The sequence below is a fragment of the Aethina tumida genome, chromosome 3, assembly GCF_024364675.1.
Source record: "Aethina tumida isolate Nest 87 chromosome 3, icAetTumi1.1, whole genome shotgun sequence".
In the NCBI taxonomy this organism is placed as follows: domain Eukaryota; kingdom Metazoa; phylum Arthropoda; class Insecta; order Coleoptera; family Nitidulidae; genus Aethina; species Aethina tumida.
Genome location: NC_065437.1, coordinates 19,414,764 through 19,439,451, shown reverse-complemented (window position 1 = coordinate 19,439,451; position 24,688 = coordinate 19,414,764). Strand labels below are relative to the sequence as shown.

The 24,688-nt window shown below is 27.8% G+C and overlaps 4 protein-coding genes across 5 annotated transcripts in view; 2 read left to right on the top strand and 2 right to left on the bottom strand.

Moving 5' to 3' along the window:
• The window catches only part of LOC109597045 (uncharacterized), a 40,415-nt gene extending 34,181 nt beyond the window's left edge, over positions 1 to 6,234 (top strand). The window contains exons 4-5 of the mRNA XM_049964196.1: positions 3,582 to 3,827; positions 5,846 to 6,234. Of these exons, the coding sequence (XP_049820153.1) occupies positions 3,582 to 3,827; positions 5,846 to 5,963 (364 nt within the window). The 3' untranslated portion in view covers positions 5,964 to 6,234. The remainder of the gene's footprint in view (positions 1 to 3,581; positions 3,828 to 5,845) is intronic.
• Positions 6,235 to 10,412: 4,178 nt separating this feature from the next.
• LOC109597042 (acanthoscurrin-1-like) lies at positions 10,413 to 11,183 on the top strand. Its single transcript, XM_020012675.2, has 2 exons — positions 10,413 to 10,532; positions 10,832 to 11,183. Exons 1-2 carry the CDS (start codon positions 10,521 to 10,523, stop codon positions 11,078 to 11,080), a joined length of 261 nt encoding a protein of 86 aa, XP_019868234.1. The 5' UTR covers positions 10,413 to 10,520; the 3' UTR covers positions 11,081 to 11,183.
• A 1,823-nt stretch (positions 11,184 to 13,006) lies between these two features.
• LOC126264814 (uncharacterized) lies at positions 13,007 to 14,533 on the bottom strand. Its single transcript, XM_049964195.1, has 2 exons — positions 14,509 to 14,533; positions 13,007 to 13,495 (listed from the first exon to the last, which is right to left on the bottom strand). The coding sequence occupies exons 1-2, from the start codon at positions 14,531 to 14,533 to the stop codon at positions 13,074 to 13,076; spliced, it is 447 nt and encodes a 148-aa protein (XP_049820152.1). The 3' UTR covers positions 13,007 to 13,073.
• Positions 14,534 to 15,412: 879 nt separating this feature from the next.
• On the bottom strand, positions 15,413 to 23,120 carry LOC109597022 (alanine--glyoxylate aminotransferase 2-like). 2 transcript variants are annotated; one of them, XM_020012649.2, is made up of 9 exons: positions 23,002 to 23,120; positions 19,727 to 19,793; positions 19,047 to 19,165; positions 17,610 to 17,844; positions 17,097 to 17,190; positions 16,834 to 17,037; positions 16,549 to 16,776; positions 16,005 to 16,249; positions 15,413 to 15,946 (listed from the first exon to the last, which is right to left on the bottom strand). In XM_020012649.2, exons 2-9 carry the CDS (start codon positions 19,777 to 19,779, stop codon positions 15,676 to 15,678), a joined length of 1,449 nt encoding a protein of 482 aa, XP_019868208.1. In that variant the 5' UTR covers positions 19,780 to 19,793; positions 23,002 to 23,120; the 3' UTR covers positions 15,413 to 15,675. The 2 variants fall into 2 exon arrangements, with proteins under 2 accessions (XP_019868208.1, XP_019868209.1); XM_020012650.2 differs by lacking the exon at positions 23,002 to 23,120 and adding an exon at positions 21,898 to 21,902.
• Between the last annotated feature and the right edge of the window lie 1,568 nt (positions 23,121 to 24,688).

Here is a 24,688-nt window from a genome sequence, read left to right as displayed (position 1 = left end):
TTTTTGTTCATACTTTTTTATTCAATATTATTACACATTAAAAACAATATTATTTATTATTATTTAAAATAAACTTTACTGAGATATTTTTTATTAATTTTATATACACTAATAAAACTCAAATATCTATAAGAAAATATATATTAATTAATATTTTAAATTAAAATAAATTACATAATTTAATTGACCTCATTATGTCATTAAATTTTGCTTTAATTATACAGAAATAGTATTTGGGTTCATTAGAGCTATCATAAATATGATTAAATTCATTGGACGAAAATTAATTTATGTTAATTTAAAATTACACTAATTATTTTAACAAGGATAACTAAATTTATTTGTATTCATCATTATTCCACTGTGGTATTCAAAAATAATATAAATATGTTTAAAAAAGTACAACATGAACCAAAAAGGAAACATGATTCAATTTTGAATTTGTGTGATTATTGTGAAATGATTATAATATGAAAATCGAAATAGAAATAACAGAACCGTAAGTTTACTTTCAATTAAATTTAATTTATAAGTCGTTTATCTTCCATATGTGTCCTAAATATAGAAACCTCTATATTAGCTTTCAAAGTATTTCCGTTTCTTTTCAAAATACATAAACTAGCCCGTTTAAATCTCTCTCCAACAGGAAACGTTATCCGCTGATAAATCGTGACGTTTAATTGGAAAATGCTGAAGGATATACACTCGAAAATTAAGGCGATAAAACAAATCCTATGAAAGTCAGGTGCGTTTCCGGTTCATTAACTCTTCCAATTAGAAGTTGGGAGGAAACCCGGGGGAGTGCCCTATCGGCTAAAGTTTCAACGGTTTCAAGTTTCCATTTGTTGGTAAACATGTGCACGAGGGTTGACTTCAAATATTAAATAAGTAGGGGATTATCTCTATTGGCTATTGATGAATTTCATGCTTACATTATGGGTGTTTGCTGCAGGAAGCAAATAACAACGTTGCAAATCTTGAATGTGTAATTACTCAGCACTAATTTTAATAGACTTCGCAATAGACCTTATTAAACTGGCGCATTCACCAATTTATAGATGGCTGACTAAATATACACGGATCAAAAATGAGTGACCAAGGAAATTACTATCTGATGTAGGTATTAATAATTTCAGACAAATTAATATTCAACATTAATAGGTATACCAGTAGTATCAACTAAGGTTTATCCAAATATCCTCTGTTTAACAAAGTATACATAGTATTACTCCAAAATATATTACATTGGTGGTATTTTACATGCAATTACATCCATAATAAAGCAATTTTATTTGCAGTTAACATATTGATTTTGCATCATAAATACTATGTAATTGCTGTCATTTTCCTTATGCTACAATATTGAAATAGTTATACAGCATGTTAGAATCGGGAAAACTGCCTTGTTAGTGTCACCATTAAAACAAAGATAAACGAGATTTATTAATATTTTGAAACATATTTCGTAGTGAAGCAGAAACATTTTTTAGATAAGCTTGACTTGAAGCCTGTAACAATGCTACTACGTTAATTTTAGTGGCCATTGCGAATGACTTTTATGACTCTATTAACGCTTTCAAGCTTATCTTCTTCGTACTAAATAACTGCCAGTTGAAAAGCATTAAAATTTGTAATGTTTTTAGGCATTTTTTATTTAAATTTATAAAAACTTTAATTTTATCTATTCAATTATTTTAAGTTTCCTTTTATTGCAAAAATACAATAACCACATTGTCTTATATTAATAAAACAGATTTTATTTAATTTTACCAAAAGTTGTGTATACAAATTTAAAATGGGAGACTATATTTATATATATATATATATATATATATATATATATATATATATATATATATATATATATCTGTTTTTATATTATATGATAATTTTGAACGGATTTTCTATTATATTGTGTGAATTTTCTTTATAATAATATTTAAAATGGTTTTAAGACTATGTTAATTAAAGTATTAATAGATAAAATGTAACATACAATAAAAAAAGTTAAAAACTAAGTAAATGTAAACAAAAAGTTTCAATCCTGCAAAAAGTGAAAGACAATAATTTACTTCCTGCGGAACTTTCATAAACCTTCAAGAAAAGTAACTGAGTGCAATAATATTTTAAACTTTTTCCATTATGTTTTGCTGCATTTTCTCGGGTTCAACAATACATCAGTACGCCTCCACGAAATATGTTAAGGAAAAACGTAACATCAATCTGAAATATAATATAACTGGAACGAATTTTTTGTTTACATACGGATATTCCATGTAACAAAATAAAAATTTATTATTTTAATTTTAAAACTTTGTTATACACTGTTAGTTTAATTTTAGCCTATTTCTTTTAAATTTTAAGTAATAACCAATTTATGTAAAATTGTTTCAACGATAAACGAACACGTAATCTCATTCGAAAATACCCTATCCACCTATTCGAAAACCACTTATTTAATTTTATCGACCTAAAATAATCTTATATTAAATTTATATAATATTACAATTTATTTGGTAGTTTCCATAGTCGAATGGCTGTTTCTTTTCTCAGTCTTCCATTCACTTTGCTTGTAAAATTTGTCTTTGCTACGAGAAAAAGCAATTTATACGTAAAAGTACCCCTTTAGGACATTTTCCAGGCTACATCGCTCGTTGTGATATTTTTACGCCTTCACCAGACAACGGGGTTATACCAAAAAGCACAAGTCCCATTGCAATAATAATTAGAAATAAATGTCACTGAGTAATCTAGTTAGGTGATAAAAATACCCCGCATTTTCGCTCGCTGTAAAATGATCTACACACCAGTTAAAACAGTCATTTTTTGGAGTGGTTATCAGGTTTGTAACCCGGAAAAATTGGCTGAAATTTAATATATTTGTAACTAATTTCAACATTAAATAGTTTTAGAAAAATCACAAAACTAACTGAAATTTTAAAATAAAATTTTATATTTAAATTCGTTGAGCAATTAAAATTATAGGTTCCATAATCCATTGTGATTATCTGTAGATGAAAATGACTATTAATAGAAACTTGCAATTGCTAACCAATTATAAGTTCCAAAATTCATTGTAATTATCTACAAATATACCAGGAAATGAGTCTGAAAATGGAAACTAAAAACAACTCGTATATATTCATTTATATTCCCACGAGAAATTTTTATTTGTCATTTTACATTTGCAAACATCACACAAAAATAAATTAACCAATCAAAATGGGGTGTATGTTAACGTAAATTGAGGACATTAAACATTAATACAAAAATAACACAAACATAACAAAATTATTTGTTTAAACGTAATATGGTATGATACCAAATTTTAGTAATTCATTCATACTCAGATGAATGGTGAATGATTATTGTTAGATGAGTATTATAGATTAATAGAATGATACATAGTTTAACATGTTTGTTTTCTTTTTCCTCATTCAATCCACACCATAAAAATGTACCATATTTTATATTGGAAAAATATTTCATTGTACACACATTAGTTTTCACTAATGCTCATAAGTTAAACAAAATCATGTTGATAAAAAAACTCGTTCTTAAAATGGTCTTTATGTTTGCAGGAGCGAGAACCGTGTATGGAGTTGTTGGTCAATAGTAACGTGGTTCGAGGGTTGGAAGAAGAGTGTTTTGTACGTGCCCATGGGAGCTGTGCCGCTGCTCTTGCCCCACAAGATTTGGTTATCTTATGTGGCATCGGGCCAGATATTCGCCCTTGCCATTTTCCACATCGTCCTTTCGTTCAAGGGCCGCCGCCGGAGAAGGAGGAAGGAAAGGCTGCTCCACGGCGATATAGACAGCTTTGAGAGGTAATCGTATATATAACCTTAAGAGGTTCTTGAATTTTCATTGCAAGATGCAAAGATACAATCAAAATTTTAATAAACTAATTGCTGTAAAGCCTTCTTCCTTGAAATACTTTACATGTTTCAAGTGAATGATTGAATAGATCGTAAGTCTTGCATGGGTTGCGTCACTCCTTTTCTTTTGGTAGATTAATAATACTTTTTTATTATTGTTCTAGATATTTATTATTAAATTAATATACTTTTTTAAATTCTAATTTTTTATTTTTAATTGTTTAGCCTTAATATTTTAAATTTTATGAATTTATTTTATTTTAGTTATTTTTAAGTAAATTTGAATTAAAAAATGACCATTTTATCTTTGTTTTCTTCAGTAATTTAACGCATATTCTCTGAACCATTAAATATTAGCTGTGTCTTTATTATACCTTTATAGGATTTTCCACAGACTTGATTATATGCCCATTTTTTACTTTTTTCAGTACCTTTTACTCTGCTTCATTACTAGCGTTAATTAATTTTAAAATAAATTGTTGGATTCATCACTGTGATAGGTTCATTGGCATATTTTGCTAATTACTCGAGATGGTTGATTCACTTATTTTTTATTGATACTGTTGTAACAGCCATGTTTTTTATATTATTCTATAAGATTTTTTTGTTGTTCTTCAAATAAGTATTTGGCAATTCCGTGGTTCGTGCTTTTTCTAATCCGCCAACATTTAGGTATATCATGTTTCACCTATATAAGGTTTTACTAAGTCACTTGAGATCTGTATATCTCAGACTACGCCTACATATCTACTTTTTCTCTTTTATCTTTTATTCTTTTATATACATACTTCAATAAGTATAAAATCAAACAATGTGATTATTAAGTACATAAATATGTTCGCATCATACATAAAAAATATCTAGGGTGTCTATCATACAAATTTGAAATGTTCAACAGACAACCATTATGTGTAAAGTTCATAACTACCCGACATCATATTTCACTTCAATGAATATATACAGTGACTTCGAGGCCGAAACCGCAGACATGAATTTTAAGATAGACGTTTATAACTAAAGTTCAACGTGGTGTAGGTATTTTATATAATCTAGTTTAAAGTTATGCTAAAATATAGTTCGTCCCCCAGATGTTCTATGAAATGTGTATTACACGTTCCTTTATACCTATATGTTTTATAAGTTTTGTGTTTGCTCCGTCTTCCTACTGTTATATTTAAGAGGCCTCAGTTAACAGGATCTTAAGAATCAGGCACAAATTACCTAATTTACACGTTCATCTCTACCATATTATAAGAGCGTTTAATATGAAAGAGGCGAGTGCTGGAGGACTTCACTGTGAGGTTGAAAGGTATGTGAAAGTTACACTAAGTAAGTGCGCATTTAAACTTTCCGTTTAAATTGGCTTAATGGAACTTTAATAATTAGTACATAACTGCCACGTTAATGGTTAAATTAAGCATAGTTCCATAAAGCAGTTGGATGCACTTAAAGTGACATAGAATGTGGCGTGGCATTTCAAACTTAAACGAAATTTTTCATACGAGAATATTAACAATACACAAATAATAGGAAAAATCTATTTTTATACAAACAGATGCAGTTCAGCAATCATCAATAATTAAATAGTAAAAAGAATATTTCTTATTTATTATAATTAATGTTTAGTGTAGATATAATCACAAAACTATTACTTTTAACATTATCCGTGTATATTATTAGAATGATTTCATTTTAAGAAATAATTAACTTTCTCCTTAAAATAGTTTATATTTAATATAATATTTTTTACAACTTATTTCGAGGAAAATTTGCTTTCTCTTAATATTTTTATTTCTCTCTCAACAGTGCTATTCCTAACATGACTCTACATATAAAACAGTGTAAAAACTAATATAGTTTATTTAAATTTATAAGATCATTGTATTCTCCGTAATTTTATTTGTAACACCACAACTTGACCACGACAGAATTGAAATTGGATTCTATGTTGTTGTCTTCTTTTTCAGCAGTAAATTCGAGGAGGTGACGGAGGTACTGGATGACTGTCTACCCGAGCCAATGCCCGGAAGCAGCCACTCCCTATCGGACAGTTTAGCGGAACAAGACACAATACTAGAGATATGACCTGAAGTCCACCAGCCTCCGGATCTCTTTAAGCACATTGTCGATTCCGGCCACTGGAGTGAAATCGACATCGACGTCGTCGAACAGTAAATTGTAATTTGTCGCATCAAGAAAGATGTGTCTTTTCTTGCAATATATGGGGAGTGATTTTTAGGTGGTTGTTTATGTTTGAAATAATTATTTCGAATTTAACAATGATTATTAATTTAAATGTTGCAATATCAAATAATTTTTCAACCTAAAAAATGATTGACATATTTCTAATAAAAATATTGAGTTTTAAATAATATGAAGGTTTTATTGTTTATTAATTTTTAGTTCAGAATTTATTGTTCGGAATCATTTCAAATTATTAGTCACGTTATAAATTTAATTGAATTTAACATTAAAATTAGATATAAAACATTATATTGCTGACCAATGTTTATTCGTCAAAAAATATGATAATTTATTTACTACTGCAAACTCTTATAATGTTTACTTTATTTTGGGGTTTTAATTATTAATTATAATTTATACTTGAACTTAATTTGTTATTTTAAATAAAATAGAAAAATATTCGCAATATCGTATTGCCAATATCCCCTAGAAAAATTATGTAAAATGTAAAATTAATCATTTTAATGAATTCGTGATTACTGAAAAACTCAAACAAAACTAAAACAAGTTTAAATTAAAAATGCTATTTGCTAGACATTCGGCAGTAATATATTGTTAAATGAAAATCTGTAGTAATTATATCAATCTGCGATGATAAATATTACATTCCCATTAAAACCTTTTAAATTTTTAAATTGGATGCAGCAATATTAATTTAGGAGTTATCCCACATATTAAAATGTAAATGTCATAAAAACATGAAAAGATATATTTGGCAACAAATCATTTAAAAAAAATTAAATGCTAACCAGAATATTCCTCGGCTTCTTTTATATTTAGTCCCTAATCTTTTTTCTCGGCTAATATAAATATAAATATCCATCTGCAAAAAATACATGACTTCCATTTTTACCTAAAGCCTCACAAAAAAATACAGACTGCGGCCTTAATGAAAACAGAGCTTTTCTGGCAGCCGAGTTTTACAACTTTTTAATTGTGCGAATACACCTACAAAGACGCATTAACTCTCTGCGGAATTTTAATAAATTAAGTGCCTCGGGTTAATTTACAGGCCGGCCTGTTGCGACCATCTGTACTCATCATGTCGTTTGGTTCCCCAAAGACGGACCATGAAGGGTCTTAACTAAACACGGACAGACAGCTGTCTACATTGGATTGGTATTTCTACGTCAAGGGGATATTAAAACAGGTGAATTATGAATAACCCGCCCATTCTGTTCCTGGATATATCTGTAAATCTCGTTATGTCGTTATAAAAAGATTGTTTTATTATAAAGAGAAAATTTGACAGATGCTTAAGAAAAACTAATGTTGTGAAGAAAAAAATCTCTAATTGTTAAAAATTAATAAAAAAATCCTAGTATTAAGCAACTTAATCTGGGAGTTACTTTAAGACGAATAATAAAACTGCATTTATGTACCGTGAAAATTAATAATTCTGAACATAATCCTGTTTTTATACTTAAGCTGCTTGTGATTAAGGGTCTCCAACACGGTAAGCTCCAAAAAAATGTGAAAAAACTGAAAGTAAACGAAGTGAAAAATAAATTTAAATTAAATTTTTATTAGGCAAATATTTATACATCACAAAGATAAAAATTACAGCAAGAATCTCATCGTAAGTAACTTAATCTACTTAGAAGGGTAAAATAATAAATACTAACTGGTAATATATTGTAATATTATAATTGACCTATATAATAAATGTTTTAAAAAATCAGACAACAAATATAAAAAAAAATAGTTATAAAAATAAAAAAAATGTAGATTAATATATACATATTTATTTAATTTATACAGAATTTGAAATAGAATCTATACATATTCGTCACATCTTTATAAAATCCTTCTATAACAAAATTTAAGATACATATTTTCAAATCAAAAAAATATTTATATTTGCCAATTTTTGCCAATTTGATTTAAAAATTCTAAAGGGGCGAAATGTAGCTGAGTTATTCTATGTGTTCTTACTTATTATCTGAGTTAAATAATAACCAACTGACCAACGGACTTTTATCTCATTCGCCATTGAGTTGTGAATTATATAAACTCGACGGTTAATTTGATAAATATTCATGAAATCATAACGTTTACCAAACTTAGAGGTGATTATATATAATAGCAGGTAATTCTATATAATTACCGGGTTAATCACATTTATCGTAACATGTATATTATATATTATTATCATTATTTTATTGAAACTAATGTTTTATGGTAACATTGAAATAATAAAATAATTTGAATTAATTAAGAAAAAATTATTTAAAAAAAAAATAATAATACACACTGACACTTGAAATGTTTGTTACCTGCAGCAGACGAAATCATTATCTTGGACTTGGATCTAACTTAACGATTTTCAATTTAATCGGGTTTATGAGAGATATTTATCACGAACGATGACACAGACATTATACTCTGGAGTATAATATGACCCAATAACTGTTTTAACATGAAAATATATTGGATTCAAACATGGGCTATGATGTATTCGCAAAACGTTTTGTACAGACAAAAAGCACACGAATCGATATCACACATTTGAAATCTTGTTTAGTAAAAAAAGTCTGGCAGTCGTAAAATTGTATTCTTGGGAAACCACACAACTGATAAAATACCCTGCCTTTTCTATAATTAAGACTTTTTAAAAGGAATCTGGAAGCCTTTAACTTTTGTATTAAAATTAAAAGTATTTTAACTAAAAAATAATGGTGGGATTTAGTTAGAAAACTTTTTCATGTATTTACATTTATCGTCGCTACTTTCAAATCAAAATAGATACTACAGAAATAGAACTTCATCGCAGAACCGTAATGTAATATAATTGACATGAAATCAATATTACTACAGATTCTCATTTATTTTGTTTATAGGAAAATTGTACATACACAAAGTTAAAATCTTTAGCTTTATAGTCTATTTCAATTTTATTTATTTTCCTTTTTAGCTATAAAAATATTTTATATAATAAATGTGCCAAATCATTTTCCAGATATATTAATAAATCAACAAAATTTGTATGAGACGTTAAATATAACAAAATAAATTAATGTTTTTCTATTGTGTGTTTTATTTATGCATCATACTTTGTTACAGTTTAATCAACTTAATTGATGTTGATTTGCGTTGATAAATTTTAACCTCAACAAATTGTTTGCTCATCGAAAAGACGTGATCAATAATATTTAATTTTTAATAGTTCAAACCTATTTGAATGATAAATATTCCTTTTAGATAAACAAGCACCTTTCGTTTCCTGTACGAAAAGAATAAATACCTCACGATTTTGACCTTGGAAAGTCCAATTCGAACACCCGAAATTTCCTGACGAATCTTATACTAGCTGGAGGTGAACGTAACTTGTTCGCCATTGTTATGTAACTTAATAGCTGCTGGCTTATATGCAAAAAATTATCATTTATTAGAGGTTAAGGGGAACTACAGCATAAAATCAACAACTATGCTCGTCTACACTATTTTTCCCATAAGATAATGCCGAATTGTAGTTAAAAAAGTGTTAATAGATTTAATAAACACTTTATGAAAAACCCAATGTCTGCATTCAACTGTTAAAAATATTTTAAATAATTTATTTATGATCAATGCGCCATACCGACTAGCTCTAATGTGTATGTAAATAGACCTGATGTCACACAAATTAAACAAAATACTAACTTAATAATACTGTTAATAATAGCTTTTTACACATATGAAGTACATATTCATACATTCAGTAATTAGGAATGTTAATACTAGTCATTTTAATGATTACAAAGAATCGTTTGAAAAAGATCCTCAAAAACTGCAACTTTAGGAAACACATTGATCAAAATCAAAAATGAAAGAAACGCATGATTTAGAAATTTCCGAAAATTTAAACAGTCATAACATATTTCAAAACCAAAAAAAATAAATGAAAATTTTCTTAAAATTGCTGTAAACAGTTTACTCTAATGTACACATTAAAAAAAGCAAATATTCTTAGACATGATATTTGGCACAGCTTATTATTTTTTTCTAAATTCTCTAAGCAAAAAAATAAAATGTGTTAAAATAAATATGAAATCAAACTGTATACATTTATTAAAATATATAAAATTTTATTTGATTCTAGTAAAATTCCATGATATCAAATCATTAAATATGTAAATGAAATACGAAACGTCTAGAACTAAAAAAATGTTGTAAATAATGTTTTGAATTTTCCAACAACAAAAATCAACGCTTGTTTGACCTCTGCAGATGATTAATATTTACAAGAATTAAGGAAATAGTAAACAAATTAGGTGTTTTGCCTATTTCTCGCCAATGAACTTCTGAATTGTTAATAGTTAATGGACTTACCAGTTTTTTTAAATCCTAAAGTTACAGCATATATAAAATAGACCGTGTCTGAAAAAGGAACAGTACAAGTGTGAATGTTGAACTAACATGGCACATAAGGTAAGAATTAGTACATATTTTTTAAATTAATTTATATTTAATTAGTTAATCATATTAAAACTATTGTTACTTACATTCAGTTTGACATTTTATTTATTTTAATTTTCGAATTTTTTGTTCACAATAAAAGTTAATTTGCTTAATGTTAGTTTATCGATTAAAAGAACGTGACTTCCTCAAACACATAATGTTGAGTAAACTTGTATTACAATCTAAAATACGCGATAGGTAATATCATTTGCAATACGTAAACTCATCTTTCAGTATCAAATTATATATTACATTTTTTTATTTTTCAGCTAATTATTTCCGTTTTATTACTGGCTTGTTTAGCCGCCGCTATAGTTGAAGCCTCACCCATACTTGGTCTTGGAGGAGGCGGTGGATTCGGTGGCGGTGGTGGTTTCGGTGGTTTCGGAGGAGGCGGCGGTTTCGGAGGTGGTCTTGGACTTGGAGGCTTAGGAGGAGGCTTTGGCGGTGGATTTGGAGGCGGACGTTTCGGAGGTTTCGGAGGTGGATTTGGCAAAGGATTCGGATTCGGAAAATAATAACATTCCTTGCATTTATAGTATATAGATTAAGATGTAAATAAATAATTTATAACTCATAACTGTTTTGATTCTCAGAAAATTAAAGAGATTATTTAGAATATTTCTATAAGTATTATTACAAATGTTTATTAAAATGATGTTATTAAAACATATATCCGTTATTTAAAGATGAGTAATCTCGATTAATTTCCAAACATTTAGTTAAATAATTAATTTAATCATTAATTAATAATTAAATAATTATTTTAATACTTGATTATGAGTCCGCTTATATCTTTAATTATTACCAGTATATAAATTTTCGATAAATCGTAAATGTCACGCACCAAATTGATTCGCAATTAGACTTCGAGGTTTGACCGGATTATGATGGCAATAATTGATTATATAATTATTCATTTTTTTTTATTTTTTTTATTAACAATGTAATAAAATGTGATTTGCATCATAAAGAAATATATTAGTATTTACAATATTAATTAATTTGGATATTAATTACAGTTATTTAGTGCTATGTATTTTGAAGGCATTTCTTTACTTTTTCATTAATTGTCTATTTTTAATAAGTAAAACAAAATTGTAAAATCATAAAATCGTAAAAACATCTAATATTAATATAATGTAAAATAAATCATTCCAATTAAGAAAAAAGTGCACAAAATGCATAGTTAAAGAAATCTACCTTTCCATTATTTAATATAGTATAGAAAATAATCTCATAGTCAAATCAGAATTATTTTTAATTTTTATCTATTAATTTGTAAATTATTTTGTTTCAATCTGAAATCATTATAAATTATGTAAATTATAAGCAATAAAATTTTTAATGTATTTTAATTTAAGATATTACCACCACTGGCCTTGCAACAGACCACTACACAGATTTTTATAAATTAATTTTCATAAACTTCGTCAAATTTGTTCCCCATAAGTGCATAAGATGAATTAAAATACGTAAGTCAACAAGACAATATATAAAAAATATTTTTTTTATTTAAAGCAGAATGAAATGATAGATAAGTCAATAAGACTGACTTTTTAATTATTTATTTTATTGTCAATTGCCAAATTCACCATTATTTTCTTATTGTAAAGTGAACAAATATACAACAAAGCAGTTTTTTAAGTGTTCTTGACCTAGGAATATTCTTAATGCTAATTTACTGTTAACAAATTTATCGAATCTCAAATGGTAAACAGTTTTTTACCGTGAAATTCAACCAATCATATTCAATCATTACTAAAGATGGGGCACCTTTGTTACCAGCTTTTTATAATGTGCACTTGGTAATAGTAGCCTTGAGATAGAAAAAAATACACCATATAAAAATCTGAAGATTTGTCTGAGCTTCAGTCCCACGTTGACTGCAGAAGCAACATGGCTTTCAAGGTATTGTTTATTTATTTATTTATTTATTTATTTTTTTTTTGTTATAGATAAAAAGTAATTTTTATCATTTATGTAATTTGAGTTTAACAATTTTATTTATTATTCAATTTCATAATGATAATTACAATGTTTTTTATAGATATTTAAATATAACCAATCATGAAATTTTATTTATAAACCAAAAAGTGCACGGTGCATTAACAAATTACATACATATGAACATATATTTCTATAAATATTAACTACATTGTATTTTTTGAACATTGTGGTTAAGGTTATGAATCTCAATTGTTGAACCACCCTTACATAGACACCTAAAATATTTAATAAACATGGATCCTAAAGTACACTTTTTTCAATTTAACTATCCGTTTTCAATATATTTTTTATTATATATAGATTTGATTCACCATATACATGCAATAAATTATAAATGACTACTATTAGCACCTTTATTTAATTTACACTTTTTATATTAAAAAAACCATATAGAATTTACACGTTTCAAGTAAGTTTATTTAAAGTGTTATTCATATTACTATTAGATTTAAAGTATTACATTTAGTATGTAATTGTATCTCAATAAATGGAAATCTCTTTTCAGTTATTAGTACCTTTATTAGTACTGGTTATCCTAGCCACAGTAGTGGTTGAATCCACTCCATTCGGAGGCAGAGGAGGCGGCTTTGGTGGCGGAGCTGGTGGTGGATTTGGAGGCGGTGCCGGCGGCGGTTTCGGAGGAGGTGCCGGAGGTGGTGGCGGATTTGGAGGTGGAAAGGGTGGCGGATTCGGAGGCGGCCGTGGCGGAGGATTCGGAGGTGGTCTCGGAGGTGGCGGTGGATTCGGCGGTGGTGCTGGAGGCGGTGGCGGATTTGGAGGTGGAAAGGGAGGCGGATTCGGAGGTGGTGCTGGAGGCGGATTCGGAGGTGGCGCTGGAGGCGGATTTGGTGGTGGCAAAGGATTTGGAAAATGATAATAGCTCGTGAATACAATTATTGTAAATTCTATGAATATTAAAATAAGTTAAAAACAGATTCAATTATTGATTTTTTAATTAGTTCTCTTTTTGTACTTTGTCAGATGTATCAAATATAAAACAAAAACTCTTTTTAGAGAACTTAAATAAATAAACTAAACACTAAACAAAATTAGATATGGTGTATAAAGAAAAATATTCCAAAGTATTACTTTAAAATCTTTTTAAAAAGGGCACTTCTTAAGTAATTATTCCTGTTTGTTATAACTATATATAATATAAAATGAACTATTTTAAGATTTAATTATTATCATCGTCAATTATTGTTTTTTATTATAATTAGTAAGAAAGTTAAAAATCTGATACAAAAAGAAATTTGAATATTAAAATTCAAAGATGTTAAATATATTTTCCTATAAATAGTTATTAATTCCCAGTTACCTTCTAAAATACTACATCATGACGCAAATGAATTATAATTTTCAAATAATTAGAAGCTATAAAATTTTATTACTTTGTAGTGATTCTGGAATTGTGCTTCTGGGTATGAATATCTTTAACTATGTAATTCCCAAAAAACATTTTTGTAGCCTTGGTAAAAATTAGATATTTTGTTTTGTTAAAAATATGCCTTTATAAAGCAAATCTATTCAGCCTATTTTTTATATAAGTATGCTAGTTTAAGTTTAGAAGAGGGTACAAACTAAATCAAATAATCGAATACTTTTAGCATATATAATATTATAACAGTTAAAAATGTTTATACTTTTATCAGTATATACAGTGAGATCAATATATAAATTTATAATACGTTCTGTGTTACACATAAATAAAAAATAATATTGTTTGTAACTTGTGTTGCTTTATTTAAATTAATTAAATTAAACTTGTCATTTTGAAGCAATAATGAAACAGTTAAAGTTGAAATCTTTCAAAAAAGCATTTTGATATTGATAATAATTTGCTAAACAAACAAACAACACTAAAATCCGGCCTCTAGTTATACTGGAAAATAAAGGTATATAAGATAGTGTGTAGATAATCCTACGTATTTAGTACCATTTAAAGTTTTACATATGACCATTACTATGTCTAAAGTAAGTAAACAAATAAATTTTGATTATAATTCTAAATCTTTATAATATTATAATAAACATAACGTTTATGTTGAATTCAAATCTAATTTTTAGATAATAATCACCATTCTCTTGGTAACAATATTAATTAGATTAGATGTGGAGGCCGCCCCTAGACGTTTTGGAAGAGGTGGCGGTTTTGGAGGAGGTGGAGGATTCGGTGGTGGTGGTTTCGGAGGAGGTGGTGGATTTGGTGGTGGGTTCGGAGGTGGAGGTGGATTCGGAGGTGGCGGTGGATTCGGGGGTGGTTTTGGAAGAGGAGGTGGTTTTGGTGGCGGATTTGGAGGAGGCAGAGGTAGATGGGGAAAATAAAACTATACCAAAAAATATAGTATTACAATGTATATAGATTGTATCCAATATGTTTCTTAGTACAATTTTAATTAATAATAATTATTTTGTTTAAACCTTTTACATTTTATTGTTGTTTAAATTTCAAAAGTGAAACTAACCATAAATAACAATTAATAGACGAATGGTCGTTCTAGAATAATTAGCTTACTTCAACAGAGTGTATTTGTCAAGTCCATTTAATGCATATAAAAGCTAGTAGATCTCGCAGTTTGGACGGTAATTCCCTATATAAATCCCCTTTTGGACAAAATACTTGCCTCGAGCTTATCCCATTGTTTATTCATGTAACGTTACACCAGGATAAACCGAAATCGACATGTTCAAAGTTACGTAGACGAATCGCCGGTATTTGAAAATACAATCTAGGGATATCTCATATTCCTTTTTCTCTTCTGACCAAATTCATATCTCTATATTTTTGGCCTCGATTAATGAATATATTATTTCAGGTAAGTATAAAAACAAATTCCATATACATCGAATCATTTTATTTATTGATTATAACTGCAGTAATTTAATAAAATTTTTAATAATTTATTTCGATACGTAATAAAAATAATAATACTAAAAAATATTTTGCATTTTATAAAATGTCAGAACAGATATAAATCCCTCTAAAGGCTATTAAAATATATTAAAAATTTTAATATAAATTAATCATTGTCAATTAAAACATTGGCAATATATTAAAATGTAATTTCATCTACAATGAAATAATGTAATGAACATATAAAACTTATATGGATTTCACATCTTCGTCCAATCCAGGTTTTCTGTGCGAACTTTGATCTTTAGATGCACCAGCTTCACCATTGACGGAATTGGTCTTACCAGTACGATTTATCTGACATGAATCTTCTTTTTGGTGACGAACTTCTTTAAGAATTCTGTCTAAAGTAGACACAACTTCATCAACATTCTCCTTGGAGAATACCATCGGTGGTTTTAGTTTAATAACATTGCAGTCTGGTCCATCAACACTCAACAAAATGTGTTCTTCCTTCATTCTAAAAACAAGTATGTGCATAGTATATTGTCAAGATTGGTAGAGTGCTTAAAACTTACCTTGTGTTTATGTACGTTGCCGTTTCTCTATCCGAAGCCCTAGTTTCCCTGTCTTTTACAATATCAATGCCGACAAAAAGACCAAGACCTCTAACATCACCAATGCAGGGATGTTTGCTCTTAAGTTTGTTACAACTATCCAGGAGGTATTCACCCACAACTAGGGCATGTTCTCTTAAGTTCTCCTTCTCAATTGTGTCGAATACTGCATTTGCAATGGCACATGATACAGGATTACCTCCATACTAAAAAAATCATCTTGTTATCACATGTGTTATTGAATTACTATTTTTTCTATGTACTTATATTTAAATACAAAAAATTCCACTTCCTACAAATTTATAAACACGGAAAATTTATGATGTTTCAAATTGAATTAGATGTTTACTCTTTATGTTATACATCTTATTTTTGTTTATACATAGATAAATATGTAATTTTAAAATCGATGTGAAAACATATGCAAAAGACACCGTCAAGATAATAAAAATCAACAAACCAAACACAAGAATATAATATAATAAAATCCAAGTAATATTCTCACCGTATTAAAATACTCTACTCCAGTCGCGTAGAAACTATCTGCTACTGCTTTGGTGGTTACAACAGCTGCAACTGGATGCCCATTACCCATTGGTTTGCCCATAGTAACAATATCTGGCACTACATCGTAATGTTGGAAGGTCCACCAATGTTTTCCAATACGTCCAAATCCAACTTGAACCTCATCAGCAATGCATACTCCACCCGCTGCTCTTACATGTTTGTAAACCTAAATCCAATTGATATTAATTATTTAGTGTAAGAGTTTTGTTGAAAATTTGCTTACATTTTTGAAATAACTTTGTGGCGGAATTACCTGACCACCACAGCTAATCATACTTTCAGCTATGTAGGCACAAATTCCTTCACCGGTTTCCTTTTTAACACGATCACAAATATCTTTCACCTCATCGGCGTAGAGTTCACCAATATCTTCTTTCTTGTACTTACTATCATTAAATTTACCTCTATAAGAATCGGGACAGCTTGCCTACAATATTAATAAAATATTATCTTTCTTATGAACTATCAAACTTAAGGTTTACTTACAACATGAACGTATTCCTTCTGTTTTGGACCACCAGGGAGGTTGAATTTGTAGTGGGAAATATCAATCAAAGAAGTCAAATGACCATGGTACGCACTAAAAAAATAGCTAAAGTGGTAACCGCCCAACTTATTCTTATCCCCATAATTCGGATTAATAGTAATTTTGACAAAAAACGAAAAAGGAATTTAGATGTAAGTACACTAAACATAATTTTGAAAAAATTATATGGAGTATGATTCTCGCTGAAACGACAAGGTGTTTAGTTTTGTAGATCAGAGTCCTTTCATAGTCCGCAGAGGTAGGTATAATAACAATACATCCATCTTATGTGTTCAGTAGCTGAAAGAAAAATGCGAAACAGATGAATTAGAAAGAGTAAACAAAACATCAGCGGAGATATTATAGCCCAACACAAACCAAAGAAAAATGCGAAGCCGGAACCAAGGGCCTCTGTAGGCGCTAGAATTTTACTGAAATTTCGAAATACGTTGTCAAATTTAGAAAATACTTACTGTTCTAGTGCTATGATTTGCCTGTTGCCGGTATGAATTTGTGCCAACCTTATGGCCAAATCATTAGCTTCAGAGCCAGAGTTAACGAAGAAGCACACGCTCAGTTCTTCAGGAAGAGTGTTAACGATTCTCTGCGCACACAGTACGATATTGTCGTGCAAAAATCTATTGTTGGTGCTGAGAAGAGCCATTTGTTCACTGCCTGCTTTCACGACATCAGGATGGCAATGACCAACTACAAGAAACATAAGTGTTATAAATATAATTTTTTTTTGAAGTTTTAATATACTCATTGTTACAGCTGGTAGGTCATGATTTGAAATTAAAAATTCCATTATAATTTAATGTTCTGTTTATTTTAATTTACTTAGTACTTAATCCACATAAATAACAAAATACTGTTAAAATCCTATAAATGTTTACACGTTTTAATAAATTTATTTTGATATTTCACAATAAACCATATCACGTCTATGACATTTTAAAATTATGTCTACGCAAAATTGCGCATTTTAATTAAATGATCATTATTCAAATACGACAACTGTATATTAAAAATTAAAAATGATTCGTAAACAGTTTCTGTTTTTGATGATTTAAATATACAATTAATTAATAATTAATTAATGTGGAATTCGCGACTTTTCAAATACCATTAGTTTTACGTCTTTAAACCCGTGATTATCAGCATTTGACCTTATGATAATGGGCAATAAGTACAGCTTAATTTAAACAAACAATATAATTTAATAATATTAAATCATGACCTACTCTAATAATTAATTTTAAAATAACCATCCAAACTCTTTAGGATAGAGTTATTAATATTAATAAATTTTTGCCAAAAAGTGTATAAATTTTCGACATTTAAATATAATAAAATTGTGAATTATAAATGAATGAGTCTAATTGAGTAATATTGAATGTTCTAGGGCAATGTACACTCAAAAAGAATTATATGCCAGTACTTCATCAAATTTAAACGAAGAAAATTAGAATTACTCTCTGACGTATTAGAGAATCGCATAAAAGTCCAAAGTTACCTTATCCTTATCACTAAAATATTTATCTGACCTAAATTTCTATTTAAAATATTATAAAAATAAAATACGTACTACTCTTGGCCAAACCATTTTTATCATTTAGATAAAACTATATGGCGGTTTTCGAATACATAATAAAAACTATATCTGATTATTATTGAATTTTAATAATTTGTTGATATTTCACTTAAAATATTAGTGAAGTACAATTGCACTCTATCAAGTTTGTAAAAAAGAAATCGGCATTGTTCTCTAACGTATTGTAAAATTGCAAAATAATCCAAGGTTATAAAAATATTTTATCAGTGTAACTTTTATCTGACCTGAATTTCTATTCAAGTTATTGTAAAAATTATTGGCCAAACAATTTTTAAAATGCCACTTTAGAACTTACCATGAGCCACATTGTTGATACAGTCTAAATAGGCATCACCTCTTTCATCGTACATGTATTGTCCTTTGGCAGAAATAATCTTCAAAGGATCTTTGCGGAAAAACAACTGACATGATTTCCTGAAACAAAACAAAATATTCCATAACATTTGTTTTATCGAATAAGTCAATGACTTATGAGAATTATGTATGACATTATGTTCAAACCGGAAAAATTTAGATAAATCGAAAATAAAAAAAAAACAGGAATATGAATTAGTAACATGAATATTGTGATTATACAATAAACATGACTGTTATACGACAATTATGAGCCTTAACAATAAACAAGATATTGTATTTTTTTATAACATAAACCATATTCACTACTTGTAACTTAATAAAACGATAATATAATAGAAGCAATCTGGCGTTTTTTAAACAAAAACAATACAAATGATAAGCATTTTAGTCTCGTCCGTCAGTCCATTAAATTAAGTTAAATATATTTTTTTAAATATTTGTAATAGATTATTTTTAGATTCTATTAATTAACATAATTAAAATCTATTATTAATATAGTATTAACTTTTCTATAATAATATTAATTTATTGTCCACCTATTAGTAATTGATGTTATGGCTTAATGAATTAACTTGAAACTAACTACGCACATGTCTGATTAATAGTTAAATTACTTACCCGATGTATTTCTCGCGTAGCGCTATGGTTTCTTTCTTGCTGAGTGTGGTCATTTTCAATGTAGTACCTAGAAGGATATGGATTCTAGATGGTCAAGTGAATAGAATGTTATTGACACTAGTTGATGTAATTCCTGACATATTTAATTTATATCTGGCGCTTACTGCGTGCGCATCTACGTTATGTTATCTCAGGATGTTATTAAATCGGTTTCTGATTCGTTATTTTTGAAAGCACGTGTTTAATTGTAATAAAACCGTAGATTAGGGTTATTTAGTTATTGTTATTCAGTTTACATCTTGGAATACGTGCCAGCCTTGAATATTCGAAAAAATATTTCCTTACTAACCTAAGTCTATTAAATTATTATTTTATATCAAAATTTATATTAAATATGCAAAAAACTATTATTATAATTATATCAATAAATATTAAGAATTATCTAAGAGGTTACCAAGAGCTAATTGCAACATTTTAACTGAGAATATATTTAGTCTTTTTTATTTAATCTATTTCTGTAGCCCAAGGTGATTTGAAATTTAAATTTAGAAGTCTAAAACAAAACAGGAAATCACCAAATAATACGTCACAATTAATTATATTTTTTAGTAATATTAATTACATGATATAATTTGTTAAACAAATTTGAATAAACCAATTTGTAAACTTATTAAGATTTAACATGACAAAATTTCCTTAAAACGTAAAGTTCGTTAATACATTTATTAACTAAACTAAACATTATTGTATTTACTTTGTATTTGTTGTTGTCAAAAATAATTGAGTATAATGTTTTTATTACTGTCATGTTCTATTTCTGATAATCTGTATGTCAAGGAGACTAATTTCCCCTTTTTATCTAAATTTACTCTTTATTTGCGACAAAATAAAATAATTTAATGTGAATATTTTTTATTAAAGATTATCATTTGTTAATTAAAAGTTATTTAATTTTTTTTTAAATAAATTCTAAGAATATACGTGCAAATAATCATTGGGCTTTTATTAATATAACTAACAGAAATAATTTTAAAAATTTCTTTTACAGATATTTTGTCTATTTCTGTTGATCCATATGTCAAGGAGATTAATTTCCAATCTTGTTTTTATCTAATTTTAGACACAATATTCAACACTCACAACCACATTTACTAACAAATGATCATCTTGTGTAACCGAATATTACTGGATCTTTAGTTACTATCTGACAATTACAAAATATCACTTACTGCAATTTTTTACATTTACATGGCGGCTTGCGTTTAAGCGTGCAATTGTAATAAACAAAAATTGCATAACCTGCGATAATGTTTATACAAAAATGGAATATGTATTAGAGTGAAAGGGCTAGCAATTTTTTCCTATAATTAAATAATACCAAATTTAGATTTTGGGTATAATGTTAAGAGTCCAATGGACGCTTTGGAATGATCGTTATTGGATATTTTTTCTTTGAATTAAAAACATTTTTGAATGTAATTTGGGCAAATGATCAATTCAAGCAAGAATAATAACAGAAACTATTATATTAATTTCAGACATATTGAGGTACTAAGGAACACTATTAAAATATGCTACTATAAAATAAGACTTATTAATATTATTATATATTCTTAAAATGCTGTAATTACGTGGTACCCATTAAATTAAAATTAGACCATCCAAAGGGTGTTATAAATTGGTTGTTTCTAGCTGCCATGAGTATTTCCAGACCAGATAAATGTTTTGGAGATATATTATAAATAAAAAAGTTATTATATTTTCTCGAGAATAGTCAAAAATTAAATTCAGTAAATATTTCAGAAATGTCCAGAGACATCAAAATGTGGTCAACGACGATTAAAGTTTTTGTAAGTCAATTTTTTTCTATGGAATACTTTTACGGGCTAATGACGTAAGTCAATTTTTTACTATGGAATACTTTTACGGGTCAATGACAACTTTTTTGTTACAAAGGGTAGTCAATAAACAAAAAATAAGGCTAACTTAATTCAACAAAAATTATAATTTAACCTTATTTATTATTAAAATACAATAAGTATTGTCTAATTTTTGTGACCAAACCACAATTAGCATTTTATTGATTAAGGTTATAAACAGTTAATGATTAATTCATTTTGAAATGTATAGTTATAAAGTTGAATAAATAATGGTAATGCAGCAGTACTTACGTGTTTTAAAAATTTATGTTAAATGTTGTTTAGAAGCACTGAGCATCTTTATATAATATGATATAAGTATATTACTGCCAAAAAGTTATAATAATCACCAACAATAAAAAAACAACTCACTAATGAACACATATGTTACAATTTTATTTTAAAAACAAACCAAAGGAACTTTCAATCTAAATAAATTTTTTTAATAGAATTTTTAAATTAGAATTAATTTTTTAATTTAGTGGTCACATGTGTTACGCGTCCTAGGCCTATAATCTCTATAAAATTCTGTTGTGAGAGTACATCTTATCCTTCATCTCATATTCTCAAGTAAATAGATCCATTTTTTTCTGTTATACGTGCAAACCTTAATAAAATTTTAATAAATAATACTTGAAACATTTTCTTTATTATACAACATCTTTAAATAATTGTTATCTTTTGTACATTTATTATTATTTATTTAATTTAATTATTTATTTAAAATAGTATGGTGGATTTATTATTCACGTTAATAATTGTAGTCTGTAACTTGCATGATATATAACAGCTGTATGTGTATATAGTATTATGTTATCATTATTATATATCATCAAAACTTTGACAAAATTAAAATAAAATATTTTATGGGAGGAAAATATTGATAACATTTTAAAAAATATGTGTGAATAAAGTCAAAAAAAATGGAATTAGAATATTTTTGGATTATCGTTTCGCCTCTATAGTAGTCCATGCAAATTTATTGGAAGTAGCGAGAGGCTCGGCTATAACACCCTCGTTAGTAACGACTCGTTACTCGTGGCGTAAACATTCTGAGCACGAGAGTGTATCGTGACTCTTACTTACATGTGAGGTCACAATGGTTTAATATTTACTTACACAAGTACATATGTACATTTTTATATCGGTGCTAGGTTAGGTCAAACATTGATAAGTGTATTTACACATAGCTCTTGCAAAATAATTAAATGATTTTTAATCTAACCACATGCATATAGAAGTTGGCACCACAAGTAAGATTTTAATTATTTTATTGACCAAAAAATATATATTATATGCGATAAACTGTTTAGACTGTTAAATTGTTTATACTGAAAAACAAATAAAATGCCATACCTTGAGAATATAGTGTGTTCACCCTAACGAAGTGCTATTATGATAAAAAATTCGTGTGACTATAACTAAAATTAATCTGACGAAGATTCAAAAAGTCTAGCACATTTACAGTTGTAGGCCTCTAGAACCCATCCCAAAAATAACCCAGCTTCATTCAATATGTGTACTACTCTTTATACTATACAGAATGTAACATTTTTTCTAATTCTTCACTATTTATGCAGCTTACTAAGCAGGTATTCAGTGACATGGGTGATTGAAAGGTCGAACCGAATCCGATAACTATTTTACCCAAATGCCAAAAAAGTATTCAGCTTTATAAAAATTAGGGTCGATTTTAAATCCTTGTCGTAGCTCAGCTCAGCTAAATATAAGATATCTAGTTTTTTAATATTTAAGTTTTAAAATAGTCAATTTGGATAAAAAATAAAAGACTTTCTAAATGATAGGTTTTTATTTAACTTTTGCACATATGAAGAAACAACACTCGTCACGATGTATGAAGTAGCAATAAATAGAGGATGTGTTATTATGAATTTGAATTGATAAAACTGTACATAAACAGAAGTTCACTATAATAAATATCTCGTATTTTAAGACATAAATAATTACTAAGTCGAGCACAATCCATAATATACATAATAGTTGTGTAAAAATATGTTACGATTAATTTAAGTTACACTAACTTATTTTAATAATCTGTTTTACACTTACACGAACCTCCTTATGCGAGAGATGGACTTGTTTAAAACTCTACTACATTTTTTAGATAATATATATATAAATATGTATATGTTGCTATTATTAATATGTAACTGTACATCTTTCTTGTGCTATACAATTTTTAAAAAGTTCTTTCAAAGCAGAACAATAATGCTAGAAAATAATTTTACACCAAAGAGATAATACCTAGCTATTATATACAAGTGCGTGAATAATACTTTGATTTACATCCACAGGCCAGTAATTTTTGCAAGAAATTCTCAAATAACATTTTATTCCTTTTTCTAAAAATAAATTTGTATGATTCAATCTCCTGAAAATGTTTTTAATTGTTTTTGTTTGCTTATGAGAATTTCTTTATAGCAAACAATTAATGGTAATTACACACATAAAGAAAATTGTATTTCGTCAAATGTTAAACGTTCTTTAACATTCACACATATTTTACATATGTAGATGTAAAACACAAAATAATACGTATTTAATTTTGTACGTACATACTGTCGACACAGCTCTCCAAATATGTTGAAGAAAAATATATCTTGAAGATGCACACGTGTATCAAATTGTTTTTTTTTTTTTATAAAATTCGCTAATAAAATAGAATGGGAGAATTTCTATAGACCTACAGAAAATATGGTTTCCCGCAAATATATAAATATGGGAGAAACGCACACTGAAACTTCGATTTAATAACCTGGCCTCATGCAAGAGCAGCATGTAATACGAAAAGAATCATCCCCACAAATCCTCCAACTCGCCTTTTGTATATTCCATTCGTAAATAAAAAGAAAATATATTGCAAGATGTTACACATTTTTGTTTAATCAGGCACTGCTTCCTATTTTTTCTACACCTAAAATTTGAGTCTCAAAAAAGCAATGATATGTTAAATACTTGAGAAAATAATTTATTGGGTATTGTGAATTATACTGGAAATGCTTTTTTAGGACGCAAATGTTTT

Bases quoted from the DNA above. Each gene is read 5' to 3' on its own strand.
- LOC126264814 (XM_049964195.1), bottom strand. From the start codon at position 14,533: ATGGTCATATGTAAAACTTTAAATG. The intron at 13,496-14,508 runs GTACTAAATACG...TCTGTTTTTAAC, and splicing joins CATATGTAAAACTTTAAATG to TTATTTTAATATTCATAGAA.
- LOC109597022 (XM_020012649.2), bottom strand. From the start codon at position 19,779: ATGACCACACTCAGCAAGAAAGAAACCATAGCGCTACGCGAGAAATAC. The intron at 19,166-19,726 runs GTAAGTAATTTA...GTTTTGTTTCAG, and splicing joins CTACGCGAGAAATACATCGG to GAAATCATGTCAGTTGTTTT. The intron at 16,250-16,548 runs GTGAGAATATTA...TGATTTTTTTAG, and splicing joins GAGTAGAGTATTTTAATACG to TATGGAGGTAATCCTGTATC.